The 26,242-nt window shown below is 40.9% G+C and overlaps 1 protein-coding gene across 3 annotated transcripts; it reads left to right on the top strand.

Moving 5' to 3' along the window:
• On the top strand, positions 1-18,788 carry cgna (cingulin a). 3 transcript variants are annotated; one of them, XM_026185017.1, is made up of 21 exons: positions 1-204; positions 6,112-6,997; positions 7,135-7,205; positions 7,323-7,392; positions 7,485-7,580; positions 8,652-8,773; positions 8,961-9,072; positions 9,297-9,509; positions 10,972-11,120; positions 11,330-11,356; positions 13,415-13,535; positions 13,621-13,833; positions 14,007-14,228; positions 14,325-14,573; positions 14,710-14,880; positions 15,157-15,318; positions 15,609-15,782; positions 15,939-16,057; positions 16,779-16,887; positions 16,999-17,162; positions 18,510-18,788. In XM_026185017.1, the coding sequence occupies exons 2-21, from the start codon at positions 6,113-6,115 to the stop codon at positions 18,643-18,645; spliced, it is 3,585 nt and encodes a 1,194-aa protein (XP_026040802.1). In that variant the 5' UTR covers positions 1-204; position 6,112; the 3' UTR covers positions 18,646-18,788. The 3 variants fall into 3 exon arrangements, with proteins under 3 accessions (XP_026040802.1, XP_026040800.1, XP_026040801.1); XM_026185015.1 differs by having other exon boundaries at positions 7,108-7,205; XM_026185016.1 differs by lacking the exon at positions 11,330-11,356 and having other exon boundaries at positions 7,108-7,205.
• The last annotated feature ends 7,454 nt before the right edge of the window (positions 18,789-26,242 follow it).

Below are 26,242 nucleotides of genomic sequence, written 5' to 3'. Positions count from 1 at the left end.
TCCCTGACAAAAAGGTAACAGGTTGCATTCCCAGCAGCAGCATAATGAACTTATTGCTGTGATAATTTCCGTAGGAGTTAGGTATTTCTGTTCAGGTTTCCGTGTGGGCTTTAATGGATGTCAGTCAATATATCTGAATTATTATCGGCATACAGGAGGCGACAGGATACGAGAGGAGCAGAAGATTAAGTTCAGAAAAAAGAGGTAAGTTCACGCTGGGTTTGGGACTTCTCATAGCCAGACAGCTAAACCAGACAGGCGCCGCTCCTCAGACAGTTACTTTGACGCTTTGTGGGTTTCTGGTGCTGCCAAACGGCACTTATTTTTGATTTATGGCAGTTATCTGATAGTTTATTTGGTAGTGTGTCACTGTGAGCCAGTGTAGCTGAGCAGCTAACGATGGTTCGAGAGAAACAGCGCTACCAGCTAACGTTACTCCAAGATAACTTTTGGATTTGCCCGTTAATGAGGGGAACCAAATGACAAATAAAACAGAATAATACGTCTCTTTAAGACAAATGTAAGAATAGCGAAGGTAGGCTTAATGTCAGAGGTTTAACTTTTAAAACCATTAAGTTGTTTAGAAATGAGCCAGGTGTTTCTGTGTACACCTGTGGGACCAGGCGATCTGTCACTGGAACAACGGTACAGGAGGAAGGTTTTTAGCACATAGCTCAAAGGGATAAATGCAACTGTAGGGAAACCATTAAAGGATTGAACCCGGGTAAACAATGGATAAACATGTATTTAGAGTACACCTGCTTTTGTTCTCTTCACAGCTCATGTGAAACTGATGACACGGGCAAGAAGGAATAGCAGATTATAGTTTTGAGGTGGGGAAAGGCTCATGGATTGGGTCATGAATTTCACTAATTATAGCATTGAGCCTGCAAAGCTTCGGGTACAGTTTCAGAACTCGTAATGTGGTGGGAATGCCTCACATTGGACTAACAGATAAAGACCTGTGCCGTGTTACACGTACAAGCAGCTGATACACTCAAGTGTGCAGATAAAACGCCATAAAGTGAGTCTCCCACACTGACACACTTTCCGCCCCTGTATGTGTAAAGGACAGAGAGACCAGTGTCAGGAATTTGGAAAAAGGAGGGGTGTATTTATGTGCTCCTACTTTTGTGTCATTTTTTGTACATTGTTATGCCAATGAACTCCTTTGGCCTGAGAAGAGGAATAAATGGGTGTTTGTTTGAGGGTGAAAGAGGATGAGGGCTTGGTGTTATGTCAAGAATGTAATGGAGAGGGAGTATACTCTGAGGACTGAGTACCTGACTGTCCTTTAAAAGCAGAAGAGAGAGTACAGCACTTGTATCTCTGTTGCTTACATGATCACATTTGTGATTTGCAGGACAGTCCTGTAAAACTTTATGATTCACTTGGAAGAAAAGGAGGATTAAATGTGTTTTTACAGCATCCATATGCCAGCTTTATAGCATGCTGTAAACTAGCTCTCAAATAGTCCAACTAGCAATGAGTTGATGACAGTTTGAATTGATTTGTTTTGTTTGGGTTTTTTTAAAGGCAAATATTTTCAGATGTGGTGTTTTGATTCTTCCTTGTTTAGTGTCTGGCTGTTTTCCATCGCTTTCAACCTCATTCAGCACACAGACGTTTACATTTTCATTCTTAAGACGTTTATACAATGCTTACCAAATTTATTAGACCCCCGTGCATTGTAGGGTTTATGGCACATCTGCCCTAAATTGACAGTATCGGTAACCAAAATCATTTTTATGTTTCTGTTCTTTAAAAGTTCTTTAATCAAAATTCTGTTTTGGAAGCAAAAATCTTAATTATTGCTTTATTTTTTTTATTTTATTTTTATTTTTTACGGAAGTAGTAAAGCGCATTATTATTTTTCTGCTTAAGATGTGTAATTAGAAAAACTTTTTCTGCCAAGTCCAGTTTTGTGGCTTTATGAGGACAGAAGCTCCGCCCACTTGCTCTTCAAACCTTCTGTTTGCTTTTGGTAGCCAATAAAAAGAAAGTTTAAAGGGAGAGCAGCTAAATGAATTGTTTCGGGTGTTTATTAATTGAGGAGTGAAACCAAAGACCAGTATAGGATAAACAAGGTTTGTTTTGAACTGTGACTCATGCAAAGCTGTTCTCGTACGAGAACGAGAGAAGACTGGCTTTACTTAAAAGCATAGCACGTGCTTACGTATTTGTAGTGCTTACGTTTTGACATGAAGGGTTGTTTTTACACCCTAAGGATATGTTTTTGGCACATGTTGCCATCACCCTTGTCTGCCATCTCCAGCTGTGTCATTTTTGGGCCAGTCTAGAGATGATGCTATCACATTAGCCATGTGGATTCTGAGTCAGCAGAGGCATGTGATTTCACACGTTGCCGTTGTTTAATTTTTCTCCTCACCCATTCTGATGTCCTAATTCTTTTTTTCTTTTCCTTTCCACCTTAGGTCTTAAAATGAAAGCAGCTTCAATTCAATTTACTTTTTGAGAATTGAGTTTGAGGCCGCAGGCTCGTCTGCATAACTGCAGGGTAGCACGACTCTCATGAAATTACAAAAGCTCCAGATATAGCTGTGCAAGCAAAGCTGGTCTGTTATTAAAGTTGCAATACTCATAGTTAAGATTCTGGATCTCCAGAGTGAACACTGTTTAGTCGCTTATTGGGTAATGGATTGCTTTCTGTATTTAAAAAAATAATAATTTCTGTGTTTTACAGACCTGAAACAATCACCTTAGGTGTGACATGTTAGTTTCACATCACGAGTTTAAGATCAAAGGAGAGCTTGTTTGCCATCCTACTCTCAGTATAGAAAGCATGTTTATTTAGAGTGCTGTGGAGAAAAAAAACATTGGAGTGAAGCCTAAAAGCAAAATTTAAGTATTGGAAATGACTTCTTTTAGTCAGATGGACAGTGTGACAGAAGAGAAAGGGGCAGGAGCAGCAGGGGTAGTTATAGCATTCCAGAATTGCTGCCCTCATTTTCCGCCCCACATCAGCTGGACAATGGGATGAGTTCTCCTTCAACCTCGTCCCGCTGTCGGAGCTGGAAGTGCCTTCCTCCTCTGTGACAAATAAACAGATATTCTCAGACAGACATGTTTCTGCTTTACAGTTTGGTTTCTTTACATCAGTTTGGCTTACTTGTTGCTTTACGGGTCACACCAGTTTAGATGAGTATGTCCCATTAAATCAAAGATTACTAGTTAGTGCACTATCTTGCGTGTCTGTGCTGCAGTCGTCAGTGGACCACACTTTTGGTTGACCTTGGTTTACAAGAGTGGGCTGAAAACTTTATGCTCAGCTTCACAAACTTGTTGTGACACACGGCGCTTCTTCTGTGGTTCCCAAAGGGTGAAAAAAATCGACCAGCTGCACACAGATACCTTCGAAGGTCATTCTCAGTGACGTCACTCCATTCATTGCTGGGCCAGTCATTACCTTCTTATCTTGCTCCGAAACTGTTTCATATATAAAACCCCTTTTCATAGTTACCACTCCTGCTTGTCTCACTTCTATCTCAGAGGAGCTTGGCTGGTTTGTCTTGTCATACAGATTAAAAAGTTAGTATAGAAATTTTTAAAAAGTGTTGCAATAATTTATGGAAGTATGTGTCTGTGGAAATAGTTATCTATTCGATGGCTACTTTTGTAGCCAGTCCTTTGTAAGGACTGGAGGAGAGGGAGGGTTGTTTCGGAGGAACAGCTTGACTTTGGATTTTATCACACTCAGCACTGATAAGAAGAGAAAAGTGGAGTGTTTCTCTCTCTCTTTCTCTCTCACTTCACCCTCCCTCTCTGTTTCCCAGCCCACTTTCTGTCTGTCACCTCCAAAGGCTGCAGACAGGAAATGGAAGGTGCAGAGCGCAGAGGTGGGGGGTAGTTTTGTAATAGTTTGGGAGAGAGTTGAATGAACCATACTATTGTGCTGTCCTGGGGGATGGGGTTTACTGGGTGACCTAAAACAAGTTATTATCAGTAGTGATGAAAAAGGCTGGCAGTGACTAAGCTTAAACAAGTGCAATGAATGGAAACATTATTTTAGAAATCCTCATTTTGTGTATTCAGGAAGTGTAAAAAGTTAGGATTAGGCAGTCAAGAAAAAGATGAATTGAGAAATTTCAGATATAGTTAATGAAAGCCGTAGTGACACTTGACTAGTTGCTGTAGTAGCTGTCTGTGTTCAAGGTGTCAAAGTTCAGTTGAGGGAATTAGATTTGGAAACTTCGAAGAGCTTCAGAAGGCTTAGTTGGTCCTCACAGGGGAAAGTGATATGTGGGTGTGTGCTCTCAGGTTAATGACTAATGGAGCGCACTGAGGTTAAAGTCCACATAAGCAGTAAAGAGCTAGAAAGCGCCTTTAAATCTCAGAACATGTATTTTAAAAGGAAGTCTGTGTCTCTTATTTTTTACTTTTCAGAATTACCTGTTAATTAAAGTCTACTGTCTATACATTTGTTTTCACAATTTGAGGAATTTTAAAGCTGACACTAATATTATACTTGACAAACAGCAAATAACTATATGAAGATCTGTTTTTAATAAACAATCAGTCTTGTTATAGAACCATGAGATTTTTTTTTTACACTAAAAAATGGCCTTACAGTTTACAGTGAAAAATAATCTCATGTGTGCAGGTCAGGTGGATGAACGATGAGTCACAGTATCTTAATGACATCAAAGACTGCTATTTACTCAAAGTTATTATCAGCTGATGTTTGAGGTGTGGCTCTCACCATATATTTTTCAGTATTACTCATTTTCTATTTGAGGTGTGGAAACACTTGCACACACATACCTCAGCTAAATCTTTCTATTCTGGGAAAAATCTGACACATGCACAAATTCCTCTAAGTTTTTCCCTCCCTGCTTCAATACAGTAATACAGCTGATAGAAGTAACCATCTTATCAGAATAAAAGCTTGATGTGCAACATTGTTATGTAGTCATACTTTGGTAGAGTCACAGAATTTTATCTAGAGGGTGGTTGTAACAAAGCAGGTTGTCCATTATTGGTGGTCCAGAAGTCAATGTCCTCATGGAAAGCAAAGTAGAAGTATCTTTGATCATTTCCCTTTTTAAAAAAAAATCTAAAACATTCATATAAGGTATATATTGTTGTACCTGCACTTTTAAATCATATAGATGAAATATAAAAACATACAAGAGAGAAACTGGCAAAAAAAAAAACTGAGCCAAAAAAATCAAATGAAACAAAAGATCTGTGTGTCATGAGGGGGTTTTACCTAAAATGTGATTTGATTGAAGAAAATTTGGTGCAGACATTTAATATTACAGGTAAAACATTAATGGAAATACAGCATATAGAAATCAAAATATCAGAAACAGAGTTTACATGTTGAAAATCATGAACATCTTCATTCATAGCTTTAACTCTCTTAGGTGAGCTTTTTTGCAATGTCTTGAAGTAGTCTTTAAGAATAGTTCTCCAGGCTTCTTAACAGACATTCAAAGCTCTTTTGTTCTTTTCTCTGTTAAGATGATTCCACATTGCTTCAATAATGTTGAGGTCTAGGCTCTGGGAGGTCAATCCATAACCAATAGTGTTCCAATGTGGGGTTTTTTTTTCCATCCAGGTATGCTTTTACTACATTGGCAGTGTGTTTCAAGCTGAAAAATAAAGCTGCTGCCAGTCAGAGTAATTCTAGATGGTATTGCATGAAGCCTCATCAGTCTGACGAGGCTTTGGAAAGCAGTAGATGGATCAACTGAAGGGGTCAGATGCATCTTTTATGTTCTGTATCAAGTCTTTGCTGACACATTTCTTCCTTTCTTAAGGACATGAATTTCAGATACTGTTCAGCTGCCCATGATTGTTTTTTTGGGGGTGGCTGCTGCTTGGCAAAAGAAAAGAAAATGTCAAGGACTTGAGTGAAAAAATAGTTGGTGCTCAAAGACAAAATTTGAAAGACCTTCAGCAAGCCTGGAGCGCTATTGTTCAAGGCCATGTTAAGAAAACACAAGAATGTCTGGCTCACTGGAAGAAAAATATAAAGAAATGAGGGCGCGCTTAATACTTGGCACAGTACTGTTAGTCTCAAGCCAGAATTTTTTTTTTTTAAATTACAAAAATATATCTAACTTCTTCTTATTCTACTATTGCCAGTATGACCACACCATCTTCAGGTCAGACGACCCCGGTGGACTATGGTGTCCAGATCCGCTTCATCAATGACTATCAGAATGGTGGAGGGCAGCCTGCACCCCAGCCCAAGACCAAGACTCAGACCACATCTAAATATGGTGTAGCAGTCAGAGTGCAGGGAATTGCTGGCCAACCATATGTGGTTCTGAAGGATGGACAAAAAGGAGATTCGTATGGGGTTCAGCTCAAGACCGAGTACTCCTCTGGCTATAATAGCCTTCCTCGGAACAGAGGGAAGGCAGAGCCAGGAACAGAGGGAGGTTACATAGGAGGAGGAGAGCAGGGAGGGCTACTACGCCGGGCTCAGTCTCATGGGTCGCTTCTTGACAGGGATGGAGGGCCGAGTAACGAGGAGTATCAGTTATCTAGACCACCAGGAGATGGAAAGTCTGGTAGTTATGGGAATCTGGATGGAGGAATTGGAGTAAGGGGAGATAGAGAGCAGGGGTGGCATGTCAGTGATAGAGAGAGGGGCACTGAAAGAAATATCTGGCACGGTTCTTATCAGGCAGGGCTTAACAGGTCACTGGGGTCAGTGAGGGACAGTCCCGAGCCCCCTCCTCAGCCAAACGAGCTACACTCTAACAAGAGACAGACGTCTGTCAACAAGCTAATAAACAGGTTTGATAGTGCTAATGCTGGAGGCCAGCAGAGAGGACTGCCCCCTGCCCAGCAACGTCCAGGAGCTACATCTCCTCTCACCACTGCCAATCCCTACACCTCACCCCCATCGCCAACTCACAGCAGCTTGAGGCGCAGCCAGGGCAATGTCACCAAAATTCCTGGACAGCCAGCGAATCAGTGGGCCTCACTGGAGCCACAACGACCAAATCTGACTGAGGCACAAGTAAGAATTGGTTTTATTTGTGGTTGCACAATAAAGTAGATTTTCAGTGAGCTTTGACCACCGTAAACCGTGCACTATTGCAAGAGTAGTTTTCTGATCTATATCTTAAGGTGACCCCTGACCTTTTGCTGGACCAGGGTCAGAGTGCAGAGCTGAGCAGTGAGGAGGAGCAGGCCATGAAGACCATATACAACATCCTGAGACAAGGGTACGTGCTTTCATGTTATTAGCTCTGCTCGCATTCAGCTAATTAAATAAAATGGTAGAAATGCAAATAGTTACGTGTTTGTAAATTCGTCATTTGACCAGTTTCTCATTTTCACAGGAGTAGTGAAACCGATGTCATCGTGAGGCACAAAGTAAAGCTCATCTTCCAGAACATTCAGCACCTTAAGGTTTGCTTGTTTTGAAAGTGTCAAATTCTATAAGTTTTTCTTTTGCTGTCCACTGAAGAGACCGTTTTCATCTATGTCCACTATGTTGACAGCCCAAACAAAGCATGAGGGAGGAGTGGATGAGTGAGAAAAGAAAGCTTGAGGAAAAGGTGGTTGCACTACAAACTGCACTGCTGGAAGAAAGGAAGGTAAGTGGAGCATAGAAAAAGAAGTAAGACAGAGATATTGATATCTATACTTTCGTGTCTTTCTTGTAGTTTGTATTTTGTCCTATTTACTGTTTTTTGGTGTCACTGTGCTCCTCTTTGCTCTCTTTTTGGTCCCCTCACCCTCCAATCGGTCGAGTTTTCTTTGTGTTAAAAGGGAGTTCTTTCTCCCAAACGTTGCTACGTGCTTTATCATCTGATTGTTGGGGTGGTCCCAACGATCCTTTGCAGTTCAATATAAATACCTTGAGCTGACTGTTTCAGTAAACTGGCACTGAGTAAGTAAATTTACACTAAACTAAAACTTCAGCAGTGTTAAAGTGACACATTATGATAATAATAATGAGTAGGACAAATTGAGCCATAATGTGAACTTTGAACCATATCTGTAGTCACATTATCTTCAGTTTCAGTGGAAACTGTGCACTAGATTTTAAGACGGTTCCTGTAGTTTCGGTGTCTTGTGGGACCTGACTAGTTTTTCTCAAATCAGCCTCAAGAAGGTGTTAACATTCAGAGTACCCTACCAGAGTAACTCGTTTCTGATTACACGGATCACATCTAGTGCTTCACATAAACACTCAAGCCACTCTTCTTGGAATGAGAGCAGCTACTCCACCAACCAAATCGACTCAGAAACTGTCCTCTGAGTTTTTGTGCCTTTTTAACAAATCTTACCAGGAGGACTGGGGGGTTCCTTAGCTTGGAGTGTGCTTCAGATTAATCCTCAGATTAATCCCTTAAGCTCTCTGGTCGGGTCAGCAGCGCGCGCGCGCACACACACACACACACACACACACACACACACACACACACACACACACACACACACACACTAATCTAAATAATTACCCATTATATGTTGTCTTAAGGAAGCTGGGCAGGTCTTAATCTCTAATAGCTCTTTATAACTTAAATCTCTTACACATATTGATTGGTGCACAAATGCAACCCTGCTTCAACATTTCCTAAAAGCCCATTGTTTATGCCAGCAGAGCAGACGGTGTTATGTTTCACTGCCCTCATTTATTCATCATGTCTGTCTGTGTGTAGGACTCTGTTAGCAATTCTGATCCTGCTCTGAAAGCAGAGCTGGAGAGTTGTCTGGATGAAAATCTGCAACTCCAGGAGATGCTGGACCGGAAGAAAAATGAATTAAACGAAACACAATCGGAGTAAGACCATAATGGCATGCACACACGCAAACACATTTACAAGGGAAAGCAGCAAAGGGCATGGTACTGCTATATGCTAGACAGTTGGATGACACAAGCAGCTACTGTAGCTTATTCACAAAACAAATGTGCCGGTTATATTCAAAGAATCCCTCACAGGCGTGTTTTTATTCTCATTTCCTTGAAGGCTGACTCATTTGCGTATGGATCGAGAAAACGCTGAGAAGCGGGTCAGAGATATGGAGGACCAGATGGCTGAGTTTCAAGATGAGCTGAGAAGAGAGAGCAGCAACAAGACGGTATCTCAGACATTTGGCCTCTCACACACACACACAAACACTGATGCACCGGGATCGTTTATCTCACCCCACTTTTTAAATAAACTGCTGTGTAGCTTCTATTTTTTACACTCGTTTGAAAAATCCTTTACTCTGAAACAGGAAGTTGATGTTCATTTAAGACATTTTTATGAGCGAGTGGTCAGAGTTATCAGGTTAATGCTGTATTTCCCTTGCATGTGCAGGATCTGGTTTCTTGTCAGGCGCAGCTGATGGAAGTTTTGCAACTAAAAAAGAAGCTGGAGGAGACACTGCGACAGAGAGAGAGGGAGCTTACAGCTTTGAAGGGCGCTCTGAAGGAAGAGGTGGCATCACATGACAAAGAAATTGAGGCGCTGCGAGAGCAGTACAGTGCGGATATGGACAAGCTCCGTAGCAGCATGGAGCAGGTGTCTCAGGTGTGCACTCACAGTAGCAAACTGAGCATCACTTACAGTTGGCATGTAGAAAGATGGATAAATACTTTATTGATCCAGGAAATTCTATTCTGTCATCATTATCCTGCCACGCTAATGCAGCGGGATAAAGAATAAAAGTTATGTAGGTACAAAACATTTTATATGTACAGCCATGTTAAAAATAAAGAAGAAAAATAAGTTAAAAAACTGAAATTGGTCAAACAGCCTGTAATTCTTAAGAAACAGCAGCAAGGAGGTTGACTCATTCTTTCAGCTGCTTGGTTTAGGGGTCACCACATTAGATCATCTGCCTCCTTTTCTATCACACCAACCTTCCGCGTGTCCTCCTTCACTACATCCACGAACCTTTTCTGTGGTCTTCTCCTTCCTCCTCCTGCCTGGTAGCTCCATCTTCAGCATCCTTTGTACCACTATATTCCTCCTCTGCACATATGCAAACCATCTCAGCGTAGCCTCTCTTTGTCTGCTTGACCCGAGCGCTTCCATTAATGTACTCGTTTCTAATTTTGTCCATTCTGGTCACTCCTAATGAAAATCTCAATGTCAGTGCCATCGTCTCCAAACCATACATTAAAACAGATCTCACTATCTTGTAACCTTTTCCTTTCACTCTTACTGCTATCCGCTCCACCTTTCCAGCACTCTTTTTCCTCTCTTGTGCACTGTCTGCTGCTTTGACCCCAGGTATTTAAACTCGTCTGCCTTCACTATATTTACTCCTCGCATATTCGCTGTTATACCTGCCTCTTTCTCATTCACACACATGTACTTTGTCTTGATTCCGCAAGCCTTCATTCCTCTTCTCTCCAGAGCATACCTCCACCTGCTCGCTACTCTTACTACAGATCAGTGTCGACTGCAAACATCACAGTCCACAGTGATTTCTGGCTGACCTCATCTGTTAACCTGTCCACATCGCAAACAAGAATGGGCTCAATGCTGATCCCCGATGTAAACCCATCTGTCACTCCAGCCGTTCACCACTGTCTCGCTGTCCTCATACATGTCCTGCACAAGCCTCACATGCTTCTCTGCTACTCCTGACTCTTTGCTACTATCATATGCTCGCTCTCGATCCATAAGACACAGCTCCTTCTGACCTTCTCTATACTTCTTCACCAACACTTTGAAAGCAAACATCACATCTGTAGAGCTCTTTCTCAGTATGAAGCCATACTGCTGCTTCTTTATATTTCTAAAACAAGTTGAAGGATTTTAATACTGAAAATGGTTCATACAACAGAAAATGATTTAATTTCGATAGCCTTTCCAAGGACTGAGATGAAAGCTTTTCTGTGTGTTTGTGAAAGTGCAGCATTTGTTGAGTTTTACTTGAATATTTGAAAGGAAAAGCCATTCAAATGCAAAAAGAGTGATTTAACACACACTATGAAAGAGAAATGACACAACAGGTGATCAGTTTTTCTGTCTCCTACTTAAGTCTCATGCAGGGATTGAAGCAGAGCGCCTGCGTGTAAATGCGTCAGTTCGCTCCCTGCAGCAGCAGCTGGAGGACTGTCGAGATGAGAGCAGCCACTGGATGGAGCAGTTTCATTCGACCAGAGACGAACTTCGAACAACTAAACAAGAGTGAGTCTTAATACATTCTGATGTAACAGTCGTATCATTCGCAGTGTTTAGTCATCATTGCTGACCTGACTTTGACATTTCCAGTGTTCACGTGGACATGGATTTTTGTCATCATCTTGTCATGTTTTCCTTTGCACTCTCTTTACTAATGTGTTTCCATTCTTTCTCTCTCATTCTACCTGGTAAATGTTTCTCACCCTCTCTGTCAGAGAGACACCCAGCCACCCTGAAACACAGTGAGAGTCGCAAACTAAACAGTGTTTGTTTAGCTTTACTGAGCTGTAGATGTGCTGAACTGTGCTAACAACTGTCTATAGTGTCAAGGCCATTCGCTCTCAATAAACGTATTTCATGATTTTATTTTTAGCCAAATCAAAGTGTTTGTGTCTAAAACCAACAATCAAATATGGATCATATTTGTTCTAGTTCTACTTTTAATGTGTCTAGTTGTCTAGTCACAATTTGAACCTTAAAAAATTCTATTTTCCTGTTCTTCGTTGTGTTGATATAGTGGGCTGAGTTACTGTAAAACAGTGTCTAAGCATAAAGCTTTAAACGGACAGTTAACTCCAAAATCAAATTTACATCTTTTGTCCATGTCCATTAGATACACCTTGCTAATAACAAATTAGCACTTTTGAATCCTTTGTAGCACAGATTGATCAAAGCGCTGAAACATTCCTCAGACATTTTGGTCCATGTCGACATGATAGCATCGCACAGTTGCTGCAGATTTGTCAGCTGTCCATCCGTGATGTGAATCTCCTGTTCTCCACATTCCAAAGGTGCTCTGTTGAATTGAGTTCTTGTAGCAGTGGAGGCCACACTATTACACCAGCAACCTAAGCCTTTGATACAAGGCAAGCTGGATCCATGCTTTTCGTGTTGGACCCCAACATTTGAATGTCACAGCAGAAATCGACACTTCTCAGACCAGGCATCCTCTTCTGTTGTCCATTTTTAGTGAGCCAGTGTGAATTTTAGCTTCAGTTTTCTGTTCTTCGCTGGCAGCAGAGGCGCCAGGTGTGGTCTTCTTTATACAATAGCCCGTCTACTTTAAGGATCAATATTTTGTGTGTTAGAGGCTCATCTCAGTTGTAATACGAGATTATCTGAGTTACTGCCCCCTTCCCACCAACCTAAGGAATTCTGGCTATTCTCCTCTAACCGCTGGCATCAGCAGGGCATTTTCCCCAGAGAACAGCCGCTCACTGGATATTTTGTCTTTTTTAGACCATTCTCTGTAAACCATAGAGACACAGAGTACGGAAAATCCTAATAGATCAGCAGTTTGTGAAATACTCAGACCAGTCCAGTAGGCACGAATAACCATGCTACATTCAAAGTAACTTAAATCATCTTTCTTCCCCATTCTGATGCTGTTTCACCTTCAGTTTTGACCATGTCTAAAGCTGTGAGCCTAAATGCATTGAGTTGCAGCCATGTGACTGGATATTTGTGTTAATGAGTAGTTAAACGGGTGTACCTAGTAAAATAGAGTATATATCCATCTATTTTATTTGCTAATGTCTATGGAGAAATCATAACCATAAAACTTTTTTTAAACTCAGTCAGCAGTTTAATCTAAGAACTGGGGCAATCGTGGCTCAAGAGTTGGCAGTTCGTCTTGTAATCGGAAGGCTGCCAGTTCGAGCCCCGGCTCGGACAGTCTCGGTCGTTGTGTCCTTGGGCAAGACACTTCACCTACCGCCTACTGGTGTTGGCCAGAGGGGCCGATGGCGCGATATGGCAGCCTCGCTTCTGTCAGTCTGCCCCAGGGCAGCTGTGGCTACAACTGTAGCTGCCTCCACCAGTGTGTGAATGTGAAAGTGAATGAATAGTGGAATTGTAAAGCGCTTGAGGGTCTCGAAAAGCACTATATAAATGCAATCCATAATAAATATTTTCACTTTTCACGTGCACAATCTTTATTTATTAAAAAAAAAAGCACTACAGAGGAAAAATGTGTAAATTAGATTTTGGCATAAACTGTCCATTTTAAGATGCTGAAGTGTGGTGTGGATGGCCTTATTTGTGTGTGTTTAGCAAAAACTATAATATAGACTTTTTTTTCTTGTGAATTTATTTGACTGCTATGTGGTAGCTGGAAATCAATTTATTGTGTCACTTAAAAATAATCTTTTACCTCCATGAAAACACCAAAGCAAATTCTGATACATCAGAATGATTAACGAATACAATCAAACTGCTCTTGATCAGATAATAAAACATTATTTAAAACAATTATATGTGGATTGATTGGTTAAGATCAGATGCACGTGCACATTTCTTAGACTCCTGCAAACCCGTCTGGAGAAGGAGGAATTTGAGGAAGAATTAAAGGAACTCCAAGACAAAATGACTTCCATGAAACAACAGACACCAGACTCCAGCCACACACAGACTCTCAGCCAGGTGCAGTAGACAAACGCTATACTTCATCTGATCACGGAGGCTTTGCTGAATGATCTGTTTAACAAGATGTTACATTTTTGTTTAGGAGCTCCAGCAGTGCAAAGCTGATTTGCAGAAGGGCAAGTCTGAGGTAGAGAAAATGAGGGTGGAGTTTGACAAGAAGGTCATGGAGGTCATCTCTTTGAAAAAATCTCACCAGAACCAAGAGGCTGAACTGAAGTATGAGATTGACAGGTTGAAGGGCCAGTTACAGAAGGCCAAGGAGGACTTTGCTAAAGCACAAGAGAAAAATAAACGGGTAGGTTTAATCTCCCAGCAAAAAAAATAATAATTTAAACTCCTGTTTTAATCATAAAAACTAGCCAGTTTGGTCGACACATTTCTCTGAATGTGGTAGTTTTGGTATTAAAAGCATCTGTTTAAATGACTGTGGTTTATCCTCTGGTTTATCTTTTGTCTTCCTGCCTGTAGCTGCCAGACCCAGCAACCATCTCAGAGCTAGAGCAGAAGCTTAATGAGGCCCAAGGTGAAGTTGCCCAGCTCAAAAAGAAGCTCTCATTGACTGAAGAGGAACTAGACACCAGTAAGGCACAGCTAAGCAGAGCTCACCTGGACATTAACTCGCTCCATGATGCCCAGCAGGAGCAGGAGGAGGCGACTGCTCGTCTAAAAGAGAAAATCTCAAGATTAGAGGTAAGGTTGCATCCCTTACAGCACCACCCAGCTTAGTGATGCCTGGGAAACTGTTCACATTAAGGCTTATTTGGATGTCCTCTGTGGTTTCCTCAGGCTCAGCTGCAAAGCAATGCTACAGAGAGCTCAGAGGCAGAGCTCGCACTCCACACTGAGGTTAGAGGCCTGAGATCTGAGCTCGATGAGGCTAAGAGGAAAGCCTCCAGGCTGAGCCAGGAGCACCGTGAACTCAGCCAGCGTTTGGAGGATACAGAAAAGGACAAGGAGGCCCTCAAACAGACCATCAGCCAGCTCGAGGACACTAAACAACAGCAGGAGAGAGCTCTAGAGAAACTCAACAAAGACGTAAGAAGGATGGATCATTTTTATACCTGTGCAAATGAAAAAAAGTCTATATCTTGTCCTCTCTGCTCACTGGAGGATACACAGCACAATTCATTCTGTTTTTGTTTTGTCCTGCCTGCCTCCGTCCTTCTGTCAGTATGACTCTCTAAACGTATCCTTAAGAGAAGAAACGCAGGCTCTCAGGGTTCAACTGGAAGAACAGAAAGAGCGAGCACGCAAGGAAGTGCAGGAGGTGCAGCGCCACGAAAACGATGCTCACTCTGAGCTGGAAAAAAGCCAGATGAATAAACGGAAACTGGAGGAAGAGGTGTGTGCCTGTGGTTTAAGGACTTGTGTTTTTAACCTTTTGACTGAGTTTCTTTTTTTTTTTTTTTTTTCATTGTATTCATGTATAGACAGGTAACGAGGAAAAAAAACTGTCTGATTAAGGCCCTGCATGGTGTAAAATGATCCTTCATTTCAAAGCGAATCAACCCAAACTGTTATGGCACTATATCCTGTCTGAATAATAATCAAGGGTTTAATTCTACTTCCTCTAGCACATGCATGACATTTCTAAAAAAAATCTGATCGCTCTAACTAGATATCACGGCAGAAGAAGGAGCTGCTTCTTGCATGTGAGGAGAGAGACAACCACCAGCTGGATAAAGAGCTGCTCGCCAACAGGCTGCGCCACCTGGAGGGAGAGCTGGAGGCCAGCAAAAACAGCCACAATGAGAAAACCCGAGAGATTCGCATCCTGGAGGTAAGCGGCTCATCTGCTCCTCTCCTGGTTTGGGAGAATGAGTCATTTGGGAGTGTAACCCATGGATACTGTGCTCACAGCTTTTAATAGTTGTGCTCTGCATGCACTGACTCTGTGACAGTCTGCACATCTATTACATTTATAAATCAAGGGTAGCATAGCTATCAAAATATGATAAATGCTGATTATTTTAATAAACACAAGTAGTGTAATTTATTTATTAGTGTGGTTTTTCCAGCGGTGTCTCCTCTGAGCAGCTTATTAAACTGATCTCTTCTTGTTTCTATCAGGACAAACTAAAGCGTTTGGAGGTGGAGGTGGAGGAGGAGAGAAGCAGTGTGGATATGCTGACTGATCGTGTGGCTCGCAGCAGAGACCAGATCGATCAGCTCCGCTCTGAGCTCATGCAGGAGAGATCCTCGAAGCAGGACCTGGAGCTGGACAAGAATGCAATGGAGAGACATGTATGTGCACATGCACCAAATTTGTGTTTGCTAAGTTAACCAAAGTATTGTTTAACTCTCATGTATTATCGATTTAATTACAAATAAAGCCTTTGGGTTTGCATCCAACATGTCTATACTTTTTAACGTCATATTTGCTCATGTCTGTCTTTGCAGCTGAAGGAGCTGAGGAGTCGTGTGGTTGACATGGAGGGTCAGTCGCGTACCTCTGTAGGAGTCTCCCAGCTGGAAAGCAAAATCCAGGAGCTGGAAGACCGTCTGCGGAGCGAAGAGAGGTGCAGTGAAAACAGCAACTACTGCACTCATGTTGATCTATATAGTGAAACTATTTATTTATTGCTGTGTTTGAGAATGTTTTTGTAGATTTTTGTATAGAAATGTAAAGAATGAGTCTGACATTCCTCTTACTCACAAAAGTGATTATTATGCATTGTTATTAGTGAGCCACCAGAGCACTGACGTTTATGCTTAATGTGCTTCAGCATTCAGCGACCCTGCTCTATAATTTTATGTAGTCTGCCACTTCATTCCTGTGGTTCCTAGATGCTTCCACTTTGCAGAAATGATGAAATGTCACAGACCATTACAGTACCACACTCAGTTTCAGTGAGCTCATTTGAACAACTCATTTGTTCACAAATGTTTGTAAAGGCAGACTGTATGGTTAGGTGCTTGAAATTACACCTGTGACCGAGAACATCTGATTTAAACGATTAGGACATGTGGCTTTTGTCCAAATAGAGTATGCTACTGTTTTGTTCCAGATGGCATCACAGGTATTAATTGATGACGATCATGAGTTGTTGTTCAGGACAATCCTAAAATCTAGTAAATTAAACGTTTCATTAAATTGGTTTTGTAGGTTTTCTAGGTCGTGCTCGTTTTTCTGTCAAGTGATTGAGTCACTGTTTCTAGTTGTAACATGTAACAGCAGTGAGTTGGTAAGCGGTTTTGCTCAGTAGCTGAGAAGTCTTGCTTTCTTTTTCTGACTTCAAGAGAGAAGAACACTGTGTTGGCAACACAACGTCGTTTGGAGAGGAAGCTAAAAGACCTCAATATGACACTGGATGAGGAAAGACAAACACACACTGAACAGAGAGACCAGGTATAAATATTTACCATGTGCTGAATGTAAATACAGAAATCCACTCACAGAAAGTGGAAAAGTTGAAACACATACTGGCAAACCATGCTTAAATGTCAACTGGTGTTGCAGCTTGCTCTGAGAGTGAAGGCTCTGAAGAGGCAGGTGGATGAAGGAGAGACAGAGCTGGAAAGGTTAGACGGAATGAGAAGAAAAGCTCAGAGAGACCTGGAGGAACAAATGGAGCTGAAAGAGGCTCTGCAGACCAGAGTCACAGCACTGGAGACTGAGCTTAAGTAAGCGCTTCCTTTTCCTGTCCCATTCCTCTTTTCTCTTCCAATTTGTTACTCAATGTGAGCTTCTGGTAACGATTATGCAAGGCTCTTCTTGGCAGCCAGATTATCACAGCCGTGTGTGTGTGTGTGTGTGTGTGTGTGTGTGTGTGTAATTGAGAGAGACACCATCTCCTCCTACTTGCGTCACAGAATGAAAAAAACTGCATTCACATGATGTAATGATAAGTGAACTCACATTGTTTAGCTGTGACACATTGATACAGACACATGGTAAAGATTCACACAGCCTCCCTGAGGTGCAGCATTACACAGTCTGATGTGTGTAAAACATTCCAGCAATCAGCCACATGTGGATCGGCGATTTCATTAAACTAAAACGGTACATTACTCATATACCACAGGGGAAATTAAATTACAAACATCCTCTAACGAGTTCCAATGAATTGCATGTAGTTCTTTGGTTTTACCAGCAGAGGGCGGGGTATCCAACCACTTTAAGGATGATCAGACTCGTGCTCAGATGTTGATGTACACTCATCATGGACATGGACATTTTGGGCTTTTAAAGATTTCTTTGAATTGTTCTGTCTTCAATGGTGGATTGATTGTACAGCAAGCATCTTCAATGACTAATAAAAAACAAGAATTAGGTTTAAATTGACTTTGTTATTTGGTAAGGCCATTAACACTCATTAGTGATCGTGGTTAACTACAGTTGATAGTTTCTCTTTGCTGGCATAAAAATAATTTTTTGACAGATCTCAGTGAAAATCTAAGAATGAGAATTATGGATTTAGGTCTCTTGGAGCCATTTCTAAACAATTGCAGATTCCAAGGTCATGATTTCAACCAATCATAATGTAAGCACAAGTTATTCAGCTCTGTCACCAGTTTTCCAAGAAGACCCAAACGGTTTACCTCAGATGACACAAAGATTTTGTTATTTAACCACAATGACATGAGGTATGTTTGGATGATTAAAGGTGAAGCTTTCCAACGTAAAAACACTGTACAAGCTGTCAAGCATGTAAACACCTAGATGGTTTAAACTTGGACACAGTTGTTTGTTTTAACAGGACAATGATCCCAAACATAAATCAAAATAGTTTTTTGAAATGGATAAAAAAGACAAACATTAAGCTTCTGGAATGGCATTCCCAAAACCCTGACCTGAACTGTATTGAAAGATTTTTACACTATGCCTAAAGGCTGTGTGGATTCCTGATGAGTGTATGTAAACTTCCTGCCATGACTGTAGCTGTGTAGACAGTCTTTTTTCCCTTATCAAACCTGACGGCAGCTGATTTTGTGAATGTGGTTACTGATAGTGATTATTATGTCTCACAGGAGGAAAACTCAGGCAGCAATACGCCCAGCTTTGGATTCATCAGCTCTCAGCTCAGACGATGACGACAGTCTTTACGATTCCTCCACCATCACATCCATCCTCACAGAGAGCAACCTTCAGACCAGCTCCTGTTAAAGCAACGCTCTGAGAGCAGGTCGAAGGTGGGGAAAATAAAACTCTGCCAAGACTATGGAGGAGAGAGGAGAGTGTGCAGTTTATAGGCTTGGAGTAAGGCCAAAAGGCACTACAGACAATGAGGCAGGGGAACTTGGGGAGGTAATGACATTTTTTTTTTTTTTTTTTTTTTTTTTTTTTTTTGCATACCAGTATGAATTGAAGGAAACAAAACATCCTCAACATTTGAGGGAATTTCCTTCAGCATTCAATATATGCAGGTGTCCTCCAGGGTACAGTTGAAATCCCTCCATTTGATGCACATTGTACACCAGCAGACACTGGGGACTAGTCAAAAGCCTCCAGCATACAAAAACGTATCACTAACCAAGTCTGTATGTTAACTGCATGAGAAGAAATACAATCTGAAACAAAACAAAAAACAAGCAGGTTATGATTTTCTTTTTTTGTTTGTTTTTGGTACAAGTTCATCATGTCTTTTTCAGGGATGAAGCCTCTGGTCAAGCACTTAAAGCTGATCGTCTTGCCTCGAGCGAAATCCTCATCATTTCCTTATTTACATGTTGGACTTTTTTCCTTTGCTGTTGTTCTACACAATGCAAAGAAATGACGTAGATTTTCTAACAAACGTGGACCAAATGTTGACACTGCGAGCATTAATTGTAGATACAAACAACCTCACATAAAAAAATCTTACATTTTCTGAAAGTTAAATTACTAACACAACCTTATGTGGATTGCATTTTGTTGTTTCTGAATAAAAAGTGATTTTTTTTCACTGAAAACAAAAATATTTAGTTTTTGTTTAAATTTTTAGCTATGGAATATGTCCGATACATTTGAGACATTCAATGACAGAATTCAATGTCAAATAATACACAGGGAAGCTGAATTGTACAATTATAACAAAATTGCCATCTTATATTTATTGTTTTGGGGAGAGACATAAATTCTGTTTGTGGTGTGATGGGAGAAATGGGAAGAATGTGTGAAAGTTCAGGTTAGACTTACCTGGTGAGTCTTTTCTGCATCTGAACAGGATTCCTGGTTTTCCAGGATTTCCAGTGTTTTGGTTTTGTGGTCCATCCTGACAGGAAACAGTCTTTTCACTTAACAACTGTTCTGAATATGAAATGAAAAAGCCTTTTCACTTTTAGAGCAAAAGTAGTGGCCAAAATTTTCAATTAGTCAGAAGATTAAAGCTGCGCAGCTCCTGTGCATTCCCTTATATCAAACCAGTTAAACTTATGCTGTATCTACTTTGTATGTAATTATAATGCCTTGAAGTTGTTAAAGAATCATCTGTAATTCACTTGACAATGAGTTTTGTAAATGTTTTTTTTTTTTTTTTTTTTTAATTTTGTAAACATTTTTGAAAAATCAGTTGAAGTTAAAATCACTTTTTTCCGTAGTGTAAAACTGTTTTCAGAGAAACTGGAAAATAGTAATGAATATGATTTATTAAATGCAGATAAACATGTTGAATCAAAAGATGCTGGTACGCTGTCATTGTTGGCTGGAAACATTTAAAGCTGTCTGTAATTAAGTTTGTTTGTTTTTTTTGTATTGCAATAATTAAGCCACATTAAATCTATTAATTTAAAGAGGACAACAGCCCTACTTCACAGTGAAAGTTTTTACTTGATAGGATTTTGTACCCTAGCCTGCCTCTCTTTCTGTGTATCTCTCATTGACTGAGACAGCAGGGTCCATATTGTCATGATGGCATCATAGTGTTGCTGCACAGCCATGAAGAGATTCTCCCGTTCCACCACATCCCAAAGGCGCTCTGTTGGTTTGGATTGAGATCTGGTGACAGTGGATGCTATTTGAATACAGTGAACTCATGTTCAAGAAAACAGTTTGAAATGATTTGAGTTTTGTGACATGATACGTTATCCTGCTGGAAGCAGCCATCAGAAGAGCACAGTGTGGTCATAAAAGTACGTACGAGCCCTCGGCCTCTCGGCCTGGGGCTCGGTCACTCAGGCACGGCTGGCTGCCGGCGGAGCTCACGGGCGCGTCACTGCAACTCCCCCTGGCTTCTGCTCCGCGGCTGCTGAGTGAGCCCTCATCTGGGACTCTCCTCAGCTCTTTCTGGGACAGTGGCGCGGCTGCCCCTCTGTTGGTCTTCCTTGGTCTCTTGTATTCTGGGGGCCTCTGGATGTCTGGAGTTTTGATCTCCACCATACCTGCTTCATGCCCTGGAAGACAGGGCTGTGGCCCCCCCACACCCTCTAGCAGATCATTACATGAAGGAACCTTTTAAAAAACAAAAAACAAACGCGTCCATGCTCACAGGTGTACACACGGGTAATCACACCCACAAACTACACCCTTTTTGGCTCCTACCTCAAAGCACACTGTGTTCTGTTGATCTTATGTGCTGCACAATAATGTTTAATATTTAGTATTTACTGTCATATTCCCATATATCATTGTGATGTTGTTTATTCTATTACTCTTGTTCTCTTCTGCTTGTTTTCTTTTTTCTTTCTCAGCAGGTGATCCAGGTGATTGATATATGCATTTTTTTTCTTTTTTTTCTTCTTTTTTTTCTTTTTCTGCTCATTCTGTTGGTTTTTGGTTTTTGCCCTTCTCCCCCGTCCCTCTTCTCAGCTGTTTCTCTTTCCCTCTTTCTTTCTCCCCTTCTTTCCCCCAGTCAAGTCTGTCCCATATTCAGTAAGTGAAAATAAAATAAAATTAAAAAAAAATAAAAATAAAAAATAAAAGTACGTACATGATGAAGAACAATATTCAGATACGCTCTAAATGATGCTCAGTTGGTACCAAGCGCTCAAAGTGTTCCAAAAAATATCCCCCACACCATTACACCAGCAGCAGCCTAAACTGTTGATACAAGGAAGGAATTTGTAACCGCAGACATTAGCCTAAGGAGCTTGGAAAGAAAAGCAACTGGACGAATTTTTACGTTTCTTGAAAATAACTTAAAGACGTCGAGTCGCTTGTCTTTCCAAGCTCCTTACATTACCATGACCTGGATGACAGAGCCTTCACAGACACCTAGACATTAACCCTCAGCTGCCACATATAACACAGAAATCTACAAACTAACATTTGTCACTTCTAATCTAAACCTGCAGTTGATAAATGCTGTCTGTATAGTATCACTTCCAAAGATACAATATCGCAAAGATTGCTCATGTTTGTTTTGGCAGCAGCACCAAACTTCTCAGGAATTAAAGGTGAGTTCCACTGAAGTCTGTTTCCTATTACTGTTTGATAAGTGCGTATTTGGATCTGGCTATGATTTCTAAGCAGTTTTATTCCAGTCTGCTTCCAGCTCTTTTGGAGGAATGTTTTTTTTTTAATGACATGTTGCCAGTGTGCACAGAAAACCACAGGTGTAATTAATAACTCTGATAACACAGTTTCTGTTTATTTCAGTTTACCTGCCCCAAGGCTCTAACACAGAGGCATGACTTACATTTCATTCATAAATGTTTTTAACATAGCTGTACTTTTACAGTACAGAAGACTTTATGGTAAAAAGTCTTCTGTGGCTGTCTTTTTTTTTTTCATCACACAGTTTCAAGTGTACTGAGTCCTTAAATGCCTGTCTTTCCTTAAGTGAGTGAAGTAGCCTATACATCCTGCATGAACACTTGAGAGAATGACAGCAGAATTACACAGATTTTAGGTTGGCACTTTGTAGATTCAATAACAAAAAGAACAGCATCCATCTTCTGCCACTTATCCAGTTCAGAGTTGTCAGGAGGCTGGAGTCTGTCCGAGCTGTCATGGGGCGAGATCCAAAGTACACCCCTGATGTTCCGCTCTGTGGCAGAATAGAACAACAAGCTATAAATTGTTTTAAAACTGCACATTTTGCTTGTTGTAGAGGCCACAAATGAGTGTTGTTTTGACTCCGGGTGTCTCCTGTTGCATAACTGTTTCTGCTCATCACGCCTGTGATATCCATCAAGCACAGCAGAATCAACCACAGCTGCTGTGCTGATAAAAGATTTTATCAACACAGGCACACATCCATGTGATTACAGGGGTCAGTCAAATCTGGATGAATATTTTGCTTTCTTGTCTGTTAGATTTCAGCTTTCTGACTCAGCTCATACATTCTCCAACACCCCAGAACAAACTGACATGCTGGCACATTGATGAGGCCAGTTAGAGAACAAAGGATGAGGCAACAAGCAAACAAGACTTAGTAACATTAAACTGGAAGACACTTTTCTCAGTTAAATCTGACATTTCACAAAGCGACATCAGAAGAAGAGCAGAAATCAACCGTGCGTTGGGCTCCCGCGCTCTCAGTACACTGTTATCATCATGTTTTTACATTTCTGGAACAAACATGACCGTAACGCTCTAAGCCAAATCTGCCTCTAACTTTGTTTATTGTGTGACTGGAATCATTTTTTTTTAAAGAAACAGTTGCACGATTATTATCATCATCATAATTAAACATTACACTGTTAAAAGTGGACATTCACACAGCAAAGAGCATGAAAATCCCGAAACCAACCTGTGCAACACCCTGACAGACTTAAGACGAATTAAAAACATCTGTTTGTCGAAGCTCTAACTGTGTAAATAGGATTAGGGCGTGCAATGCATGTTACTACAAATAGCCCAGTGTGTTTGAGCCGGCACCGTGAATCTCCCAGTGATGCCCAGTGGTGGATGGTTTGTTGGTGTCAGAAGCACAACTGGGTGAAGCGTTCCAGGAATGTACCGAGTCAACGTGAAAACAAGTTCAAGGAAGCTTCTACAGAAGTGCAAATGAGTGAAATAATGAAAGGAGACAATCAGCAAACTCTCCTCACTATACTGGGAACAAATCTGTGGCTTTTGCTCTTTAAGACACAACATTTTATGACTTTAGGGGTTTTTTTGCTGCATTTTTAAAAAAGATATCAAAGTCAGCACCCTGGAGGGAACACTTCACCAACTCCCTGGGTTATTTATGTGTTTACATCCTTTTTGGCACATCGGCACACACAGACTTTAAGTCTTGCTGATTTTTTTAACAAAGTTATTTTACCTCCCATGGAGCTATTGTGCGATTGATCTACAAAAGAGGTAAAATGTGCCTTTCCTTTCCTTCTCACTGGGAGTTGAACTTGTAAATATTTTCTTGGAACAAACTTATTGGCATGAAGTCACACCTTTAATGTTTGTACAATACCTGTTTTGCTAGACTAGAACATACTTTCCGTGGGTGGGATTGGGTTTCCATATGATTCCTGTTTTCCAGCACACAGCATTAAACCTGAGAGCTGATTTGCCAAAGAGCTGGGTGTGTTGGCTTTAGAAATCGTGGTGTGTTTGTCGTTACGTATGGCTCCTGTTGTTGAGAAACTGCCCTGCCGAAGGTGTGAAAATATTTCTGTCTGCCTTCAGGGGTTTCACATGTAGAAACACAATAAAAACAGAAGCAGTGAAATTACCCACACACTGTGACTAATGTTTTCAGTTGTTCTGTTGTAATTGCAGTGCACAATTAATAAAAAAGATAAGGAGTGGAGCAAAGACTGTCATCATGCAGTGCTTTAAAAATAACTTTTCTTGTGTTCAACGCTAAATGAGGGCTGTGTCCAGATTCTGATATCATGATTCCACTAAAGCGTGTTATGTAAGTTTTCTTTTTTTTACAAGGAAACTGACAACAGCGCCCAAATTCAACTTTTCTAACTAACTGCTCAAACCCACCTCCCGTATTTCTGCTTGTTATAATTTAGTAGATGATTAGCTCGTGATTTTGCTCCCTAGAAGTAAACATAATAAAAAAGAGTCACTCCAGAGGGACTCATCCTTTTTATCTGTGTGTAAGGACATGACCTGTGCATCCTCAGTGGTAACCGCAGCCCTCAAGACAGGAAATGAGCCATTGTTTTCTGTAAGCTTCACTTTGATAATCTAAAGTATGTGACCACACTTATAGCGTCATTATTATTTTCATCAGTTTGTCAGCTCCTCTCTGCATTACACAGAAGTGCACTTTTAACCCAGTTATAGCAGGTCAGACAATGTTGTGTTCTTGTTCAGGTCACATGGTTAGATATCAATATTTTAAAGTCTCAATTTAGGAAAAACTTAATGCAGTCTTTTATATTTGAATTTTGGCTTAAACTCATTTTTTTTAATGCCCCAGAACAATGTGTACAACTCAAGAAATGCGTAAAATGTCGACTTATTTTTAACTCTTTACACCTTGAAAGCCGACTGGGAATAACCTTCAAAACAACTGGATGTGCATCAGTAGTGAGTGTGATCTGTGCCTGTGCAGCTACCCTTGGAAAAAGCTGCAAACCACATCTTTATGGATATATACCAAGGTGCAAAAGAGGTTTATCAAATGTTGTCTATAAGTGGGAAAGAGTTAAAGGATGAGTGCATAAAGTTAAAAAAAATCCTACAGTATTGGTGGAATTTCTGTTGAACCATATCAGACGTGCACACTGGCTCACCGGGAGTGAGATGAACAAATCCCAATAAGCTAGAAGTATCTAAGTTAAGAAACACACACATGAACACAGAGTGGTTCCAGATTTGACATCAAGTATGTGAAAGATAAATACTGTATTTTATTTGAGTGTGATTTTCCTTCTCCCTCACCAAGTACATCCAGTAAGTATAAAATGAAGGTTGTTTTATGGTCTTTTGTTATATTTGCATTTACCTTTTTTCTGTCACAGCGTTTGTTGAAACTGTTATCTGGTTATGTTTGGGCTTCAGCAGGGACACGTTCACAGAGCAGCACTCTTCCTGACTCACTTGTGTTAGCCCTTTTAAGGTAGCCAATGAGACATTTCCATTTAGTCGTCTACAAAGACTTTAGTCCAGACAGGCTTGTCAGATTCTTGAGGATCTGAAAACACAAAGCTCGTCCGGGCTATGTGCATATTTGAAGTTGGCACAACTTAAGACATACTCTTCCAAACAGATAAGAAGGACGACTGAATGCGACTAGCAGGAGTCTGACTCACTCTGTGATCTCAGTCTAATGCGTGCATGTATGAAAACATAGACTCTCATAACAGTCTGCTGTCTGATCTCTGGATCAGTGCGTCTGCATGCGACCAATGGCATGATGTAAACTCATAATCAGGACTAGGATTGTTGCTTGGTGTGTGCATTAGGTGTACACGTGCTGGTCTTCTAGTTTGTGGAGGAACTTCATTCCCAGTGATAAATCAACCATTAGTGAAAGCAACCACTCTGATATAAAGGTTACATTCTTGGTTAGTGACTGGTTACCCTGAAGTGATTACTTATTAAAAATGCAGGTCATGTAGACAATTTCGCTAATGCCTGGTTAGGCTTTTCCTGCTTTTGTGCTCCTGGTTTTTGCTCCTGGTTCGAATTCACTTAACATCATCCTTTTGTGTGTCACTCTGAGCTGTTGTTTGCTCCTAAACGCCGCTAAAGTCGTTATCCAATTTGAGGTCTGTGCAGAGCTGGATCAGCTGCTGCTGCATCAGCTACATGCCAGCAGAGGAACGCTCACTCTGTTACTCATTTGTTCTGTCACCTTTGTGCCTTCGGGGTATGCAGCCCAGGTCGTGCAACAGTAGGAATTCTGCAGGAACAATAAATGTTTTGTAAGCTTTGGAGT

This window comes from Astatotilapia calliptera, chromosome 11 (assembly GCF_900246225.1).
Source record: "Astatotilapia calliptera chromosome 11, fAstCal1.2, whole genome shotgun sequence".
Lineage (NCBI taxonomy): Eukaryota > Metazoa > Chordata > Actinopteri > Cichliformes > Cichlidae > Astatotilapia > Astatotilapia calliptera.
The sequence above is the reverse complement of the archived record's forward strand: the minus strand, read 5'-3'. Positions and strand labels throughout refer to the sequence as shown.

Coding starts and splice junctions, on each gene's coding strand:
- cgna (XM_026185015.1), top strand. CDS start 6,113: ATGACCACACCATCTTCAGGTCAGACGACCCCGGTGGACTATGGTGTC. Junction 13,536..13,620: donor ACACACAGACTCTCAGCCAG/GTGCAGTAGACA, acceptor ATTTTTGTTTAG/GAGCTCCAGCAGTGCAAAGC. Junction 13,834..14,006: donor CACAAGAGAAAAATAAACGG/GTAGGTTTAATC, acceptor TCCTGCCTGTAG/CTGCCAGACCCAGCAACCAT.